Source organism: Sorex araneus, chromosome 1 (assembly GCF_027595985.1).
Source record: "Sorex araneus isolate mSorAra2 chromosome 1, mSorAra2.pri, whole genome shotgun sequence".
Lineage (NCBI taxonomy): Eukaryota > Metazoa > Chordata > Mammalia > Eulipotyphla > Soricidae > Sorex > Sorex araneus.
The window spans coordinates 439,835,763-439,854,600 of NC_073302.1; the positions used below are offsets into that span (position 1 = coordinate 439,835,763).

Sequence of the window (18,838 nt, forward strand, 5' to 3'; positions counted from 1 at the left end):
TTTCTACTTTCACTGTGTTCTCCATGTGTGTGTGTGTGTGTGTGTATGCATGTATGTGTGTTTGTGTGTGCATGTGTCTCTGTCTGTCTGTTTCTGTCTCTATAGATGAATTTTATCCTCTAAATATGGATACTCACCATATTGAATTCGTTAAATCCAATAAATGACCTTTTTTTTTAACTTATCGATAAATACAGACCTTATTTCCAAATGAGGCTGCATTCGCAGGTGCCAGGGTTAGGACTTAATATATTTGGAGGAGCAGATATCATTTAACCTATAATAATATGCAAGGCATAGAGATTATCATGCAACTTCAAGAAGTATAGGCTCAAACTGTGGCATCCAGCTGACTGAATTATCCCTCTTGCTCCAGTTCACAAATGAGACTGGTGTGCCTCTCTGCTACTATGATACCATTCCTAAGTATGCTGCCGCTAGCATTCAGTACCTGCCCCAGGGCATCACCACACAGCTTACCTACCTGATGACCCCTGAATCAGCATCGGAGGCACCTCCATCTCCACCACCACCACGGGCTGCGCCACGTCCACCCACAGCTGCAGCCTCTGGTCGTCTCTCTGAAGAGGTCCAAGTCCTCAATGTGAAGGTCATCTACCACACACAAAGCATCCTGCAGTTCAAGGTAATCTTTGAGTTGCAATTTCTAATCCTCGTGGGGAGTCTCTTACCTTACAGCTCTGAGAGAATGTAAGTTGTTTCTAGCAAACTACCAAGGGATAATGCCACACTTTTCCAAGTTTAAGAAGTAAGGGATTAGTGTAATATGTAGGTTCATACCATTATTAGGCAAAGGTTGATGGCCACAAATAGAAATTCTTGGTCATTTTATTTTTTTAAGTGAATCACCATGAAATACACAGTTACAAAGATTTTCATGATTGGGTTTTAGTCATACAATGTTCTAACACCCATCCCTCCACCAGTGTATATTTCCCACCACCAATGTCCCCAGTTTCCCTCCTGCCCATTCCCCCACCCAGTCTGTCTCTATGGCAGGCACTTCCTACTCTCTCTCTCTATATTTCTCTTTTTCTCTCTCTCTTTCCCTCCAAGCATCCTTTACTAGGTGGTCCCTTGTCTATCTGAGCTGCCTTTTCCCCCAGCATGTGAGGCCAGCTTCCAAGCCATGGAGTAATCTTCCTGGTCCTTATCTCTACTATCCTTAGGTATTAGTCTCATATTATGTTACTTTACATTCCACAAATGAGCGCAGTCCTTCCATGTCTGTCCCTCTCTTTCTGACTCATTTCACTTAGCATGATACACTCCATGTCCATCCACTTATATGCAAATTTGTTACTTCATCTCTTCTAACAGCTACATAGCATCCCATTGTGTAGATCCACCAGAGTTTCTTTAACCAGTCATCTTTCTAAGGCATTTTGGATTTTTCCATATCCTGGCTACTGTAAATAGTGCTGCAATGAACATACAAATGCAGATGTCATTTCTACTATACTCTTTTGCATCTCTTGGATATATTCCCAGAAATGGTATTGCTGGGTCAAATGGGAGCTCAATTTCTAATTTTTTGAGAAACATCCATACTATTTTCCAAAAGAGATAAACCAGTCGGCATTCCCACCAGCAGTGAAGGAGAGTCTCCTTCTCCCCACATTCACACCAACACTGGTTGTTTTTGTTCTTTTGGATGTGGGCCAGTCTCTGCTATTGAGATGATATATCATTGTTGTTTTGATCTGCATCTCCCTGATGATTAGTGATGAAGAGCATTTTTTCATGTGCCTTTTGATCATTCAGATTTTTTGAGGAAGTTTCTGTTTATTTCATTGCCTCATTTTTTTGTGGGGTTGGATGTTTTCTTATTGTAGAGTTCAACCAGTTGGCCATTTGAATTTCTTCTTTGATGGTTTTTGTTCATTTCTTCTCCACAGTTTTTGATGGGGTTGGATTTTTTTCGTATTAAGTTCTACCAGTGCCTTCGAATAGCTAAAGAACATGGGAAAAAGAACATAGGTGGCATCACCTTCCCCAACTTCATACTGTACTACAAAGCAATCATAATTAAAACAGCATGATAATATACTAGAAACAGACCTACAGACCAATGTAACAGAGTTGAATATATTCTGTCACAGACTTTCAAATATAAGATCACTTCATCTTTAATAAAATAATAAAGGAGCAAGAAATGTGAGGTGGAACAAAGAAAGCCACCTCAACAAGTGGTACTGGAAAAAGTAGGCAGCTATCTGCAAGAAGTGAACTCTGACTTCTGTCTAATGTCAGGCACAAAAGTCAGATCAAAGTGGATTAAAGACCTCAATATCAGACCTGAATCCATAGGTCCATGGAGGAAAATGTAGGCAAAACCCTCCATGACATTAAAGCTAGAAGCGTCTGACTTTAAAGATGAAACTCCACAGAGCAAGCAAGTGGAAACAAACATAAACAAATGGGACTACATTAAACTAAAAAGCTTCTGCACCTCAAAAGAAATGGTGACCAAAATAGAAAGTCCACGGAATGTGAAAGAATATTGACCCAATCACTGTATCACTGTCATCACATTGTTCATCGATTTGCTAAGCGGGTTCCAGTAACATCTCTATTTGTCCCTGTTGTGTGCTAGTGTAGCCCCATAGCATATTGGGGGCTCTTTCAGGATCAGGAAAATGAGGACCGTCATTCAGGACGATGGTCCTCATTGACCCAATACCCATCTGATATTCAAGATATATAAGACACTAGTAGAATTGTACAAGAAGTTGTACAAGAATTGTACCTCCAACCTCATCAAAAAATGGGGAGAAGTGAAGAGAAGATTCCTCCAAAAATAAATACAAATGTCCAAAAGACACATGAAAAAATGTTCCACATTGTTACTCATCAGGGATATGCAAACCAAAACAACAATGAGATATCTCACACCACAGATACTGGCACACATCAAAAAGAACAAGAACAACCAATGCTGACGCAGATGTAGGGAGAAAGGGACTCTTTCATTGTTGGAGGGAATGCCAACTTGTCCAGTTTCTTTGGAAAACAATGTGGGCAATATTTAAAAATCTAGAAATTGGATTCTATATGATCCCACAATACCACTATGGGAATATATCCCGAGGATGCAAAAAAGCTCAGTAGAAATGACATCTGCACCTGTATGTTCATTGCAGCACTGTTCACAATAGCCAGAATCTGGAAACAACTTGAGTGCCCAAGAACAGACAAATGATTAAAGAAACTTTAGTACATCTACACAATGGAATACTATGCAGCTGTTAGTAGAGATGAAGTCATAAATTTACTTATAAGTGGATGGACATGGAGAATATCATGCTAAGTGAAATGAGTGAGAAATAGATGGACAGACATAGAATTACCACTAATTTGTGGAATATAAAATAACATAATATGAGACTGACACCCGAGAACAGTAGAGACAAGGGCCAGGAATATTTCTCCATGGTTGTAAGCCTCCCTCATGAGCTGGAGCAGAAGGCAGCTGGAATAGAGAAGAGATCACTAAGTCAATGATGGTTGGAGGATTCATTCGGGATGGGAGATGTGTGCTGAAAATAGATAAAGAACCAAACACGATAGCCTCTCAGTATCTGTATTGCAAACCATAATACCCCAAACCAGAGAGAGATTATGGGGGAAATTGTCTGCCATAGTAGCAGGGGGAGAGGTGGGATGGGAGGGGATACTGGGGACATTGGAGGTGGAAAATGTGCATTGGTGGAGGGATGGGTGTTCAATCATTGTATGACTGAAAATTAAACATGAGAGCTTTGTAACTGTATATCACAATGATTAAATTAAAAAGAAAAAGTTCTACAAGTGCCTTGAATATCTCAGATATTAACCACTTATCAGATGGGCATTGGGTAAATAATTTTTCCCAATATGTGGGTTGTCTTTGTATCTTAATAACCATTTCTTTGATGTGCAGAAGCTTGTTAGTTCAATGTAGTCCCATTTGTTTATGTTTACTTCCACTTGATTGGTCAGTGGTGTTTCATTTTTGAAAATGCCTTTAGCTTTAATGTCATGGAGGGTTCTGCTCACATTTTCTTCCAGGTACCTTATGGATTCAGGTTCTATATTGAGATATTTAAGCCATTTTGATCTGACTTTTGTGCTTGGAATTAGAAAAAGATTCAGGTTCTTCTTAATTTTTTTACATGTAGCTGCACAGTTTTCCCAGCCCCAGTTGTTGAAGAGAACTTCCTGGTCCACTTTACATTTCTTGATTCTTTGTCAAGTATTAGGTGATAATTATTTGAGGGTCAGTGTCAGGATTCAACTCTTTTGCATTGGTCTGTGGGTCTGACTTTATTCCAGTACCATGCTGTTTTAATTACTACCGCTTTGTAGTACAGTTTGAAGTTGGGGAAGGTGATGCCACCAATTTTCTTTTTTCCAAGGATTGCTTTACCTATTTTGCAGGTGGGTTTGTTTCATATGAATTTCAGGAATATTTGATCAATTTCTTTGAAAAATGTCATGTGTATCCTTATAGAAACTGCATTGAATCTGTATAATGCTTTGGAGGAGAATTACCATTTTGATGATGTTAATCCTACCAATCAATGAGTAGGGGATGTATTTCCGTTTCCTCATATCCTCTTTAATTTCATGAAGTAGAGTTTAGTAGTTTTCTTTGTATAGGTCTTTTACCTCTTTAGTTAAGCTGATTCTGAAGTACTTGATTTTCTGAGGCATGATTGTGAATGGGATTGTTTTTCTAATATATTTCTTCTCTTTCATTATTTGTATATAGGAGAGCCATGGACTTTTGGGTATTGATTTGTAAACTGCCACTTTACTAAACAAATCTATTGTTTCTAGGAGCTTTTTGGTAGATTATTTAGGATTTTCAAAATACAGTATCATGCCACCTTTGAATAGTGAAAGCTTCATTTCTTTCTTTCCAAAAGATATCTGAGTGCTCTTGATATCTTCTTCTTGCCTAATTGCTTTGTCAAGTACTTCAGTACTATATTGAATATGAGTGATGAGAATGGGCAACTTTGTCTTGTGCCTGATTTTAGGGGAAAAGCCTTTAGTTTTACTCCATTGAGAATAATGCTTGCCATGGGTTTTTGGTAGATGGCTTTGACTGTATTGAGGAGAGTTCCTTCAATTCCCATTTTCCTGAGTGTTTGCATCATAAATGGGTGATAGATCTTGTCAAAGGCTTTCTCTTTGTCTACGATATGATCATATGGTTTTTACCTTTTCTTTTATTGATATGATGGATTATGTTGATTGACTTGCAAATGTTAAACCATCCTTGCTTCCCCAGGATGAATCCCACTTGGTCATGGTGTATGATCTTTTTGAATTGTTGTTTATCAGTTAAATTGTGTATTGTGCCTTCAAATATGAATGAGAGTCTGGCTGGGTAAAGTGTTCATTTGTTTGTTTGTTTGTTTGTTTCACTATATCCACCACTGACTTGGGCCTGCAGGGTTTCATCTGATAAGTTTGCTGTGAATCTTTTTTTTTTTTAATTTTACTTTTTTTTTTTATTGAGTCACCATGTGGAAAGTTACAAAGTTTTCAGGTTTAAATCTCAGTTATACAATGCTTGAATACCCATCCCTTCACCAGTGCTCATATTCCACCACCAAGAATCCCAGTATAGCTCCACCCCGCCCCCTCACACCCCAAACCCCCCCACACCCCTAGCCCCCCCACCCTAAGCCCCCCCCCCGCCTGTGTAACTAATAAATTTCACTTTACTTTCACTTTGATTGCATACAATATTTCAACAAAACTCACTATTATTGTTTGGAGAGTCTCTCCCCTAAATTCAGACCTGCTGAAAAGGAAGCATTAGATAATTTGTTTTCCATTGCTGAGGATGAAGAGGTATGAGGTCGAGTGACCACACTTAGCGGCCTCTCAGTTTTGGGTTTCTGTAATTTAGTATTTTAGTAACTAAGTCCAGAGAGATATCTGCCAGAAGTTGCATCGTTGCCAACTTGTACTTCTCAGTTACATTATATTCCACATATGAGTGCAATCTTTCTATGTCTGTCTCTTTCTTTCTGACTCATTTCACTCAACATGATACTTTCCATGTTGATCCACTTGTATGCAAACTTCATGACTTCATGTTTCCTGACAGCTACATAGTATTCCATTGTGTAAATATACCAGGTTTCTTTAGCCAATCATCTGTTTTCGGGCACTCTGGTTTTTTCCATATTGTGGCTATTGTGAACAGAGCGGCAATGAACATGGAAATGCAGATGTCATCTCTACTATACCTTTTTGCCTCTCCGGGATATATTCCCAGGAGTGGTATTGCTGCATCAAATGGAAGCTCAATTTCTAATTTTTTGAGAATAGTCCATATTGTTTTCCAAAAGGGCTGAACCAGTCGGCATTCCCACCAGCAGTGAAGGAGAGTCCCTTTCTCCCCACATCCACGCCAACACCGGTTGCTTTTGTTTTTGGGGATGTGGGCCAGTCTCTGTGGTGTGAGATGATATCTCATTGTTGTTTTGATCTGCATCTCCCTGATGATTAGTGATGTTGAACATTTTCTCATGTGCCTCTTAGCCATTCGGATTTCTTCTTTGGAAAAGTTTCTGTTCATTTCATCAGCCCATTTTTTGATCGGGTTGGCAGTTTTCTTCTTGTGGAGTTCAACCAGTGCATTGTATATCCTTGTTATCAACCCTTTATCAGATGGGTACTGCATAAATATCCTTTCCCATTCTGTAGACTGTCTTTGTATTTTGGTCACTGTTTCTTTTGAGTTGCAGAAGCTTCTTAGTTTGAGATAGTCCCATTTATTTATCTTTGTTTTCACTAGCTTAGCCAGTGGCGTGTCAGCTTTGAAGATACCTTTGGCTTCAATGTCGTGGAGGGTTTTGCCGACCTTATCTTCAATGTACCTTAGGGATTCTGGTCTGATGTTGAGGTCTTTAATCCAGTTTGATCTGATTTTTGTACATGGTGATAGATGGAGGTCTAAGCCCATTTTTTTGCATGTAGCCGTCCAGTTTTGCCAGCACAATTTGTTAAACATGCTTTCCTTGCTCCACTTCACATTTCTTGCTCCCTTATCAAAGTTTAGATGATCATATATTTGGGGGTGTATGTCAGAGTATTCAACCCTGTTCCATTGGTCTGCCGCTCTGCCTTTGTTCCAGTACCATGCTGTTTTAATGACTACCACTTTGTAGTAGAGTTGGAAGTTGGGGAGGTTGATTCCTCCCATTTTCTTTTTCCCAAGGATTGCTTTAGCTATTCGTGGGGGCTTATTGTTCCATATGAATTTCAGGAGCGCTTGCTCAATTTCTTTGAAGAATGTCAAGGGTATCCCTATAGGGATCGCATTGAATTTGTACAATGCTTTGGGGAGAATTGCCATTTTGACAATATTAATTCTTCCAATCCATGAGCAGGGGACGTCTTTCCATTTCCTCGTGTCCTCTTTTATTTCCTGAAGTAGTGTTTTATAGTTTTCATTATACAAGTCCTTTACCTCCTTTTTTAAGCTGATTCCGAGGTATTTGATTTTTTGAGGCGCAATTGTGAATGGGATTGCTTTTCTCAGGTCACTTTCTTCTCTCTCATTATTTGCATATAGGAAAGCCATGGACTTTTGGGTATTGATTCTATAGCCTGCAACTTTACTGTACGAGTCTATTGTTTCTAGGAGTTTCTTGGTAGATGTTTTAGGGTTCTCTAAGTATAGTATCATATCATCTGCGAATAGTGAGAGCTTGATTTCTTCCTTTCCTACCTGAATGCCCTTAATGTCTTTTTCTTGCCTAATCGCTATTGCAAGTACTTCCAGTACTATATTGAACAGAAGTGGAGAGAGTGGGCATCCTTGTCTCGTCCCTGTTCTCAGAGGGAAGGCTCTTAGTTTTTCCCCATTGAGGACAATGCTTGCCATAGGCCTGTGATAAATGGCTTTGACTATATTGAGGAAGGTCCCGTCTATACCCATTTTGGCTAGTGTTTTCATCATAAAAGGATGCTGGATCTTGTCAAATGCTTTCTCTGCATCTATTGATATGATTATATGATTTTTATCTTTTCTTTTGTTGATATGGTGGATTATGTTGATTGATTTCCGGATGTTAAACCATCCTTGCATCCCCGGGATGAATCCCACTTGGTCGTGGTGTATGATCTTTTTGATGAGTTGTTGAATTCTATTTGCTAATATTTTGTTGAGAATTTTTGCATCTGTGTTCATCAGGGATATTGGCCTGTAGTTTTCTGTTTTTTGTGGTGTCTTTGTTTGCTTTTGGTATTAGGGAGATATGAGCCTCATAGAAACTGTTTGGGAGGGTTTCTGTTTCTTCAATTTTCTAGAAAAGCTTGAGAAGGACTGGCAAAAGGTCCTCTTTAAATGTTTGGAAGAACTCGCTAGTGAATCCGTCTGGACCTGGGCTTTTGTTTTTGGGGAGACTTTTGATTACCATTTCAATTTCCTTGATGTTAATTGGACTATTCAAGTACTCCAGGTCTTCTTGGTTCAGCCTTGGGAGATTATAGGAGTCGAGGAATTTATCCATTTCTTCTAGGTTCTCTTGTTTCGTGGCATAGAGATTTTCAAAGTAGTCTCTGATGATCTTTTGAATTTCATTGGTTTCTGTTGTGATGTCCCCCTTTTCATTTCTGATTCGGCTTATAAGGGTTCTCTCTCTCTCTCTTTCTTTGTGAGTCTTGCTAGTGGTTTATCAATCTTGTTTATTTTCTCGAAGAACCAGCTCTTGGTTTCATTGATCTTCCGGATTGTCTTTTGGGTTTCCATGTCATTAATTTCTGCTCTAAGTTTTATTATCTCTTTCCTTCTGCCTGGTTTGGGCTCCTTTTGTTGGTCCTTTTCTAAGGTCTTGAGCTGTGAAGTCAAGTTATTTATGTGGGCCCTTTCTTCCTTCCTGAGATATGCTTGCAGAGCTATAAATTTTCCCCTTAAAACGGCTTTAGCTGCATCCCACAGGTTCTGGTAGCTCGTGTCTTCATTCTCATTTGTTTCTAGGTACCTTTTGATTTCTTCTTTGATTTCCTTCCTGACCCACTCATTGTTCAATATTGAGCTATTTAATTTCCAGGTGTTTGATTTGGTTTTCTGCATCTGTCCACAGTTAAGTTTTATCTTCAGTGCATCATGGTCTGAAAAGATAGCTGGTACAATGTCTATCTTGTTGATTCTGTTGAGGTATGTTGTGTGGCCCAGTGCATGGTCTATTCTGGAAAATGTTCCATGTGCACTGGAAAAGAATGTGTATTCCTTTTTGGGGGGATATAAAGCCCTGTATAGATCTATTAGCCCTCTCTCTTCTACTTCTTCCTTCAAAGCCAGTATTTCATTGTTGAATTTTAATCTTTTAGATCTGTCCAGAGGAGACAGTGCAGTGTTGAAGTCTCCAACTACTATTGTGTTGCTCGAGATGTCCTTCTCGAGGTCTCTTAGCAGCTGTTGTAGGTATTTAGCTGGTCCCTCATTGGGTGCGTAGACATTTAGGAGTGTGATTTCTTCCTGATGTACACATCCCGTGATTAATAAAAAGTGGCCTTCACTATCCCTTCTAATCTTTTTCAACCTGAAGTCTATGTTGTCCGATACTAGTAAAGCCACCCCGGCTTTCTTGAGGGAGTTGTTTGCTTGCAGGATTTTTTTCCATCCTTTGACTTTGAGTCTGTGTTTGTTCTGGCTATTCAGATGTGTTTCTTGCAGGCAACAAAATGTTGGGTTGAGTCTCTGAATCCATTTTGCCAGTCTGTGTCTCTTAATTGGTGAATTCAGACCATTGACATTAAGGGAGATTATTGTTATGGGATTTTGTGCCGTCTTTGTGCAAGGGTTTGTTGTGCTTGTAGGGGTTGTTCTTGTCTTACAATAGCCCCTTTAGTGCTTCTTTTAGGTTTGGTTTTGAGTCTATGAAGTTCCTGAGCTGTTGTTTATCCCCAAAGTAGTGTATGATTCCTTCTAGTTTGAATGAGAGTTTAGCCGGATAAAGTATTCTTGGTGAAGCGTTGATTTCATTGAGTTTTTTCACTATATCCCACCATTGCCTTCGAGCTTGGAGGGTTTCCTCTGATAGATCTGCTGTGAGCCTAAGGGGTGCTCCTTTGTATGCGATTTCCTTCTTGGACCTTGCTGCTTGGAGTATTGTGTCTCTCTGGAAGATGTCCATCATTGTAACTATGATATGTCTTGGGGTTTTTCTGTTAGGATCTCTTTTAGCTGGCACTCTTCGGGCGCCTTGAATCTGGATGCCCGCATTGTCCAGCTGTGGGAAGTTTTCCGCAATGATTTGTTTGACTGTGTCTTTTTCGTTGGGGTTGGTTCCCTGTGGTTCTGGTAGTCCAATGATTCTAATGTTGTTCCTCTTGAATTCATCCCCTAGGACTCTGATTCTGGCTAGAGCTATTTTGAGGTCTCTTGCCATGGTTTGATGTTGCCTGTAGGCCTCTTGCAGCTCATCTTCAAGCATACTGATTCTGTCTTCGGCTGCAGTCATCCTATTGTTGAGGGAAGCCAGAGAGTTTTTGATTTCATGTATGGAATCCTTCTTTTCTTTTTGAAGGTTTTTTATTTCTGCTCTCATTTCTTCCCGTATTTTGTCGGCTGTCTGTTGTATTGTTTCTACCAGGTCTTCCTTGAAGTTGTCCATCTTTGCATTGAGTTCATTGAACATGTTGAGGATTTCAACTCTGAATTCTTTCTCAGAGAGGTCAAGTTTGTAGGAAGCGCCCATTGAGGTTTCTGGACTCCTTTGATCGTCCTCTGGTTGCAATGGGGATTTTCGCTGTTTCTTCATGTTGTTTGTGGTGATAGGAAAGAGGGCCCTTGATGATGAGTGTCCCTGTTTCCTTTTGTTGCGAAAAAGGATTGTGGATAGGCTCAGTTAATAGTGGTTGGCTTTTTACTTGCCGGTTGTAGAACCTGGTCTCCTACTGAGATGTTTCCTTCAATCCTTATGTGAAGTCTTGTGTTTTATTGTCCTACTGCTTGCGAATAGCTAGGATGTTAGTCTTGGATAGGATGTCGAGGAAACTCTTGCTGTGAATCTTAAGGATGCTCCTTTATAAGCAATTTCCTTCCTTGTTCTTGCTGCTTTCCATTTTCTATCTCTGTCTATGATTTTCTTTGTTCTGATTAGGATATGTCTTGGGGTATTTTTATTTGGATTTCTTTTAGCTTGTACCTTTGGGCCTCCTAAATTTGGTGTACATACTTTTCAGCTCTGGAAACTTGTCAGCAATGATGGCTTTAGCAGTTGCTTCTTCATCAGGGTTTTCTTCCTGCCATTCTGGTACCCCAGTTATTCTTATGTTGTTTCTTTTGACTTCATCCCAATTTTCTCATGTCATTTGTTGGTTTATTTTGAAGTTCTTTTCCATCTTCTATATTGTCTGGAGGTTTTCTACACCTCATCTTGGAGCTCACTAATTCTGTCCTTAGCAGCTGTTACTGTGCTGCTGAGGCCTTCCAGTGAGTTTTTCATTTCACCTAACAGGTTTTTCAGACCTGTCATTTATGCTTGTATTTTCATTAATTTTTTTCTCATTTCTGCTCTCATATATTCCCATATTTATTGTTAGTACATTCCATTGTTTCTTTGAGCTCCTTATGCATCCTTAACAGTTTCATTCTAAATTCCTTATGAGTGGTTATGTAGTTCAGTATTACTGTTTGGGTCAACTGGCCTAGCTTCTCCACCTACTAAGGCTGGTGGGTTTCTGTGTTGTTTACCATTGTGACCTTTGGCTAGCTGCTCCTTCTCTTCACTGGCTGGGTTTCCTGGTACCTGTAGAGGATAGTGGCTCTCTTGGTTCCCAAAGCAGGCTCTGACGATACAGTGAATGGCTAGCCACCCCTTCTCTTTGCAGCTCATTTTTACTCCTGTCATTTTCCCACTCTGAAATTGTTTTTGGCTGGTGGGAGCACCTAGTAGGTTTCAAAGAATCATTTAAAATAATAAAGTACAGCATCCAAGAGCCAGTGTTACAATACAGTGTGTAAGACAAGGTTTTCGACACAGATGAACCATATTTGATCCCTGTAACACTTGTGGTCCCCCAAGCACTGCCAGAAGTGATTAATGAGAGCAAAACCAGGAATAAGCCCCGAGAATTGCCAGGTGTGGCCCCAAAAGGAAAACAAACAAACAAACAAATGCACCATCCATAAGCTTAGCAAGTAAGATCTCAAATTTTATATCAAAATTCAATTGACGGAAAGTGGGGGTAAAAGGATTGAGGAATTCCCAGGGATAGAACCCAGGATCCTAAGTGCATGGACTGCTTTGTACCATTGATTTGCATCCTTGGCACCCAATTGTTCAATATCTAGCAAGCACACACATTCTCACACATAACCTTATAGTTGCAGTCACATATGAGTTTACATAACACACTCACCAGCACAAACCTGTGTATTCTATCAGATTCTATTCGTACCACAAATAATTTATAGGACATCTCCCCTAGGATTTTGAATGGGAATTACTGAAGATGTTTTGGAACTCACTACCCATATAAGGCATAGTAGGTGGGAAGGTTTCATATCGATATACTTTGGATATTTAATGACTCTTTATATAATTAAAAATGACCAGAAAATGTATGATTTGGTTTATATGAGTTGGCATGAGGAATTTTAGGTCTGATATTTTATCAAGAACTTTCTTTCTCATCTCATCAGATCTATGATCCCAACAACAAAAGGTATGAGGTTCCAGTGCCTCTGAACACCCCTTCCTCTCCAGTGGACTGCTCTAAAGACTGCCTATACGAGGTCGAGATTCAGAACAATCCTTTTGGTATCCAGATCCGACGAAAAAGTTCCGGCACTGTGATGTAAGCACTATTTATTTGATTCTCCTTAGAGAAGTTCTAGACCCAATTTCTGGTCCTAATTAACTCCAGTGGAATATTAAATTTAGAAACTCTTCATATACTTGATGTGCTTGCAAAAAAAAAAAAGCAGAAAGGACATCTTTTTCCCAAGTTCAATGGGGACTTCATTATCTATTTGTTGTTAAGAAAATAAATGAAATTAGTTTAAAGAATTTAAAAACTAAGTGCTACTAGATATCAGAGAAAGAAGATACAAACCATCTCTATGTGCTTATTAAGTTTAATAGAAACATAATAATGCACAGCAGTTAAGCTAATAGAGAAGTCATTTCTAGAAATATCTCATGAAGACATGATGGTGTAAGTGGGAAAGATCGGGGGAGTTAAAACAGAAAACAGGCTTCCTGCTGTCTTTGCTGCTCTGAACACTATAGGCTTAAAGCCTTTCCTTAACATGAAGCATGAAAGGAATAAACTTCTCTCAGTCCTGGTCTTGCTCAGAAAGGAATGCCCTGAAGCCCTGGACTCGTCCTGGCTCTTCAGTAATCTCCCGGCAGAGATGTGCTCTATATGTAACCTTTGCCTCTCCCCGTGTGCTTGACTTTCTGGTAGTTGCCTTCTTGGGTAAGAAATTCTTTGATCAGTCCAGAAAAATCAATGACATACATTTGACTGGAAAATTTGCTTAGACCGTATTCATATTCTTACTGAAGCTTATATGCAAAGTAATTCAAAGTAGAAGTAGAGAGGTGAGTGAAACCTGTCCTCTAGGTGCCCATGACCCAGAAGAGATGTTCTCAGTCTTGACCAACGACAGAGGAAATAGTCAAACAGGGGCATAGCAATGAGCCATAACTGTGGTTAGATTCTGGATCACCTCACAGAATGGAAATCTTGGGAGGCTTCTGAATCAGTGTGACATCCCCAATGTGTCTCCTGTTTGCTGCAGCCATGCATCAGCTCAACATAGAGATTTCCTTTTCTGTTGCAGTTGGGACTCTCAGCTACCTGGCTTCACGTTCAATGACAAGTTTCTTTCCATTTCTACTCGTCTCCCCTCTCAGTACATCTATGGGTTGGGGGAAAATGAGCACACATCTTTTAATAAAAACATGAACTGGACCATGTGGGGAATGTTTGCTCGGGATAAACCACCAGAGGTAAGATTTCAATCAATTTATCTCAGATAAATTTCTGTCCATATGCACAAATATGCAACCCTGCTAATCAATTTCACATGACATTGATAAAGCCTGCTCTCAGATGAAATCAGCCAGGCATCATGCTTCTCTGCCCCTAAAAGACGCACCTTGTTTTCCTGTAAGCTCTAGGTTCTATTTACTTAATAAACTTTGCTTTCATGTACTCGGCACATGAAGTAGGTCACTAACTTAATAACCAGAGTGTTTCTTTTGCAGAGGCTTGTGGTTAGTAAGAGAGAATCAGGAATAATGGTAACATGTCGTCAATGATACAATAGAAGTATGTAATTGTGCACAAAGAGAGTGTAACATGGAGAGGGCACTTAGCTACTTCTTTGGGGTAGAAAGAAGAATCAAAAGTATCTTTATACAAAGAAACAAGGGTCAGGAGGTCTGGTCCCATGGTAGGAAGCTTGCCACAAAGGGGGAGGGGGATGGCAGTTAGAACAAAGAAGGGACCTCCATAACAATGGTAGCTGGAAATGATCACTCTGCACAGAAAGGAGGTGACGTGACACGCATGATACCTTTGCAGTAACAATAGTAACAATAATGCAAACCATAGTGCCCAAAAGGAAAATGAAAGAGAGAGAGAGACAGAGAGAGAGAGAAGAAAAGCATCTGCATTGGAGGTGTTAGGGAGGCCTGTCGGCTTCTCCCAGAATTGGAGGCATAAGAAGTGACAGACACTGGGAGAGTTAAAGATGAGACACAGATTTATTCTCACTCACACAAGACACAGTGCTGTGGGCTCACAAGTCCAAGAGACCTGGACCCCTGAACATTTATTTGCTAAGCAGTCAATTTATACCTTAAACCACCAATTTATACCCGAATACACTTTACTCCTTTCTAGAATCTAGCATTTAGCATGTGTACAGAAGCAAATCAAGTGGCTAGTCCTTCCTGTAACTTCTTATTCTCAAAAATTACAGCTGGCAGCAGTTAACTCACACTCTGTGATGGTGGTTCCTACAGATTCAGTCTGTCCTGACCAGGCAGAGGGCAGGGAGGGGAGTCTAGGCCGGGCCTTCAGCTTCTCTGGGTTTAGAACATCCCTCCGTACTCGCAGAGGCAGACTGCAGGGGTGGGGTGGCAGGGGCAGGCGGGAGGGAAACTGGAGACATTGGTGCTAGGACATGTGTGCTAGTGAAAGGACGGATGCTGGAACATTGTATAACTGAAAATCATTCATGAACAACTTTGTAATTGTACATCTCATGGTGATTCCGTTAAAATAGAATGTCTTTATAAAGGATATGACAGGGTGCTGAATCTTGTTGTCAAGTAGGTCTTTGGTACTTGGGTTATGAAATGGGATCATAAGGATGTTTTTGATGACCTGCCCACTCTTCCCATGACCTCCCAGAACAGGACAAATTCCTATGGTGTGCACCCCTACTATATGGCTCTGGAGAAGGACGGCAGTGCCCACGGAGTGCTCCTGCTTAACAGCAACGCCATGGGTAAGACAGGCATAGTCCCAGGCTCTACCACTGACAGCTCTAACAGCTTTATTGAGATCTACAGGATCAGTAGGAAAAAGATAAATAAGCAGACTTTCCGTTCACTCGTTTATCATGGAGTCAAGGTTTAGTAAGAGTGCCAAGCTAGGTATAATGTGCTTCCATATTGCCTAAAAGTGGTTTGTTTCTACTCTTGCATTATCTTGTTTTATTGCAACACTTTATATCCTTCCTTCCTTCCTTCCTTCCTTCCTTCCTTCCTTCCTTCCTTCCTTCCTTCCTTCCTTCCTTCCTTCCTTCCTTCCTTCCTTCCTTCCTTCTTCCTCTCTCATGAATGTTGTCATTGGAATTGTTTGAGGTGGGACCAGAGAGATAAGTACAGCAGGCCTTGGACATGGCCAACCCGGGTTTGATCCTTGGGTTTGATCCCATTTTGTTCCTGAATACCACCAGGAGTGATTCCTGAGTGCAGAGCCAGGAGTAACCCCTGGGCATTTTGAGGTGTGTCCCCAAAACTAAAAAAAAAAAAGAAATAAAGAAAAAAAAGAGAAATTGAGGGGCTGGAGTGGCCAAACTGGGTTCGATTCCCAGCATCCCATATGGATGTTACGGCCAGGGGTAACTCCTGAGAGCAGAGCCAGGAACATCGCCGGGTGAGACTCAAAAAGAAAAAAAAAAACAGGTATCTGAAATTCCATCTCTAATTCTACAGCATAAGAAAAAACTTTCTAGAACAGAGAAAGTGAAAGCAGTGACATTTAGGGCAGATTCTTTATCTTGGTAATATACAGTTTTCAAGAATGCCTCTCTTCCCTTTCTTCTTTTTTTTTTTTTCCTGCAGATGCTACCTTGCAGCCTACACCTGCCCTGACGTTCAGAACCACAGGAGGAATTTTGGATTTTTATGTGTTTTTGGGGCCAACTCCTGAGTCTGTCACTCAACAATACACTGAGGTTGGAAGTTAGCTAGATAAACTCTATTCTATAAACAGTCAAATATTTATTGGGCATTACCATATTCTTAACACTGAGATAGGTCAATTTTTCTTACTACCCTTGAGAATTCCAACTTATTATTATCTTTCCTCAAAGTCAGGTTTTAAGGCATAGCATTATTCCTGTATGTCTTCTGATTATTTGCTAGTTTCCCTACAACTCTATAATAAGTAATAACTACGGGAGTTTTCAGATTTCCTAGAATTAGTGTATTCCCAGAGCATAGAGAGAATTTTATATCATCCCCCAAACCCCTAATTGCTCCAAATTTATCTCTTATTTTTCCTGAGGCAGGTTTCTACAGTAATAGAAATTAGTATATGTGCTCAAATTGTTTCCCTACAAAGTCTACTTGAATCTATTCTTTTTTCCTTTTTGTTTCTAGTTGATTGGTCGTCCTGCAATGGTACCGTACTGGGCCCTGGGATTCCAGCTGAGTCGCCACGGTTACCACGATGCTTTGGAAATCTCCTCTTTGTACAAGAATATGACGGCATCCAAGATTCCCTATGTATGTAAACTTTACTCAGCTTACAATTTTATCAGTCATGGCAACTTGTAGATGATTACAGATGGAAAACTCATAGATAATTGTAGATGAAAGTGTACATCAATTCTCTCTTTTAAAATTTTGTATTAGTGAATCACCGTGAGGTACAGTTACAAACTTATGAACTTTCGTGTTTGCATTTCATACAGTGATCATTTACCCATCCCTCCGCTGGTGCTGTATAAATTCTTTGCAGTAGTCACTGTGCTTCCTAGACCCTAGAGTAGCCATTGTTCTGTTCAAGCCCATGACCGTGCATCTCATCTGCTTCTTCCTGTAGGATGTCCAACATGTAGACATTGATTACATGGACCGGAAGCTGGACTTTACCATAAGCCCCAACTTTCAAAACCTTGGCCATATAATTGGCGACATGAAGAATGATGGCATGAGATTTATTATCGTTCTGGTAGGTATATAGACTTAGGAGACATTTTCTTTAAAGGCTCATGGTTGAGCACTGCCTGGTGTAGCCCCCCAAAGCTAAACTAAACAAATTACGTTTCTCAAGCCTCATCACTGCTAGACAAAGGCACAACTTTAGAGGTTTGGAACTCCTAAAGATAATTCTAGATAATTCTAGATTATCTTTAGGAGTTCCAAACCTCCTAAAGATAATTCTAATGATTCTAGATACAGATATATTCTCTAAGTCTCAATCTCAAACAGTAAGCCTTTATTTTTTTTCTTTTTAGGTTTATTGAATCACCATGAGATAGACCATTACAAAGTTGTTCATGATCAGATTTTAGTCATACAATGCCCCAACACCCATCCCTCCACCAGTGTACATTTTCCACCACCAATGTCCCCAGTTTCCCTCCCACACTACCCCACCCTCCACCCCCAGCCTGCCTCTATGGCAGGTACTTTCCTCTCTCTCTCTCTCTCTCTCTCTCTCTCTCTCTCTCTCTCTCTCTCTCTCTCTCTCTCCACCCCCACTTTTGTGCATTATGGTTTGCAATACAATTAAGATGTCATCATGTTTGTTCCTTTACTACTTTCATCACACGGCTCTAATGCAGAGTGATAACTTTCAACTACCATTGTTAAAGTTCTTCAGCCATTATGAACTGAAATTCAATGATGTGAAATTCAGTCCCTGAACTTGGGACTCTAATCCCTAGAAAGTTTTTTTGTCCTTAAAGCAAAATTGCTATTATAATGTGAGTAAATAGTAATTTATCTTTTTTCCACTTGAAGATGATATCATATTAACTTGATTTATCTCTAGAAATAATTTTCAAATATTAACATAATTTTCACTAAAGATTTTTTCAGAGAAACATCAATCTATTATTTTTACCTATCAAAAACTCAGTATCCACAAGGCAATTTATCCATGGAGTTTCTTGTGTTTTTGATTTCTTGTACTGAGAACATCATTGCGATATGCACTGTGAATTGTTATAATTTGGGGAAAAAACCTTCTTGGGAGAATGCTCATCACTTTTCATGTTTTAAACTCTTTCATTGCAGAACCCTGCCATATCTGGCAATGAGACCCAGTATCTCACATTTACCAGAGGGAAGGAAAATGATGTATTCATCAAATGGCCCGACAACAATGAAATTGTCTGGGGAAAGGTAAAGCTGGGGGAAGATGTCTACAGTCAATCAGTATTGCAATGTCCTGATTGTCAGTAATTAATAAATTATTAGTTAGTGGAACTCTGATAGTGATTAAGTCAATGAATATAATGGACTGCAGGTCTAATTCTCTAAATTATCAGCTTTGTACTGTTGTCTGGAAATATTCTGATACTCTACCCTTATGTGTTCCAGTTGAA

General features: G+C 39.8%; 1 protein-coding gene across 1 annotated transcript in view; it reads left to right on the top strand.

Annotated features, from left to right (window-relative positions):
• Positions 1-18,838, top strand: part of LOC101544608 (maltase-glucoamylase) — a 244,248-nt gene that overhangs the window by 205,437 nt on the left and 19,973 nt on the right. Inside the window, exons 51-58 of the mRNA XM_055129619.1 lie at positions 377-646; positions 12,680-12,834; positions 13,826-13,994; positions 15,406-15,502; positions 16,344-16,456; positions 16,884-17,009; positions 17,329-17,457; positions 18,528-18,635. Coding sequence (XP_054985594.1) covers positions 377-646; positions 12,680-12,834; positions 13,826-13,994; positions 15,406-15,502; positions 16,344-16,456; positions 16,884-17,009; positions 17,329-17,457; positions 18,528-18,635 — 1,167 coding nt within the window. The remainder of the gene's footprint in view (positions 1-376; positions 647-12,679; positions 12,835-13,825; positions 13,995-15,405; positions 15,503-16,343; positions 16,457-16,883; positions 17,010-17,328; positions 17,458-18,527; positions 18,636-18,838) is intronic.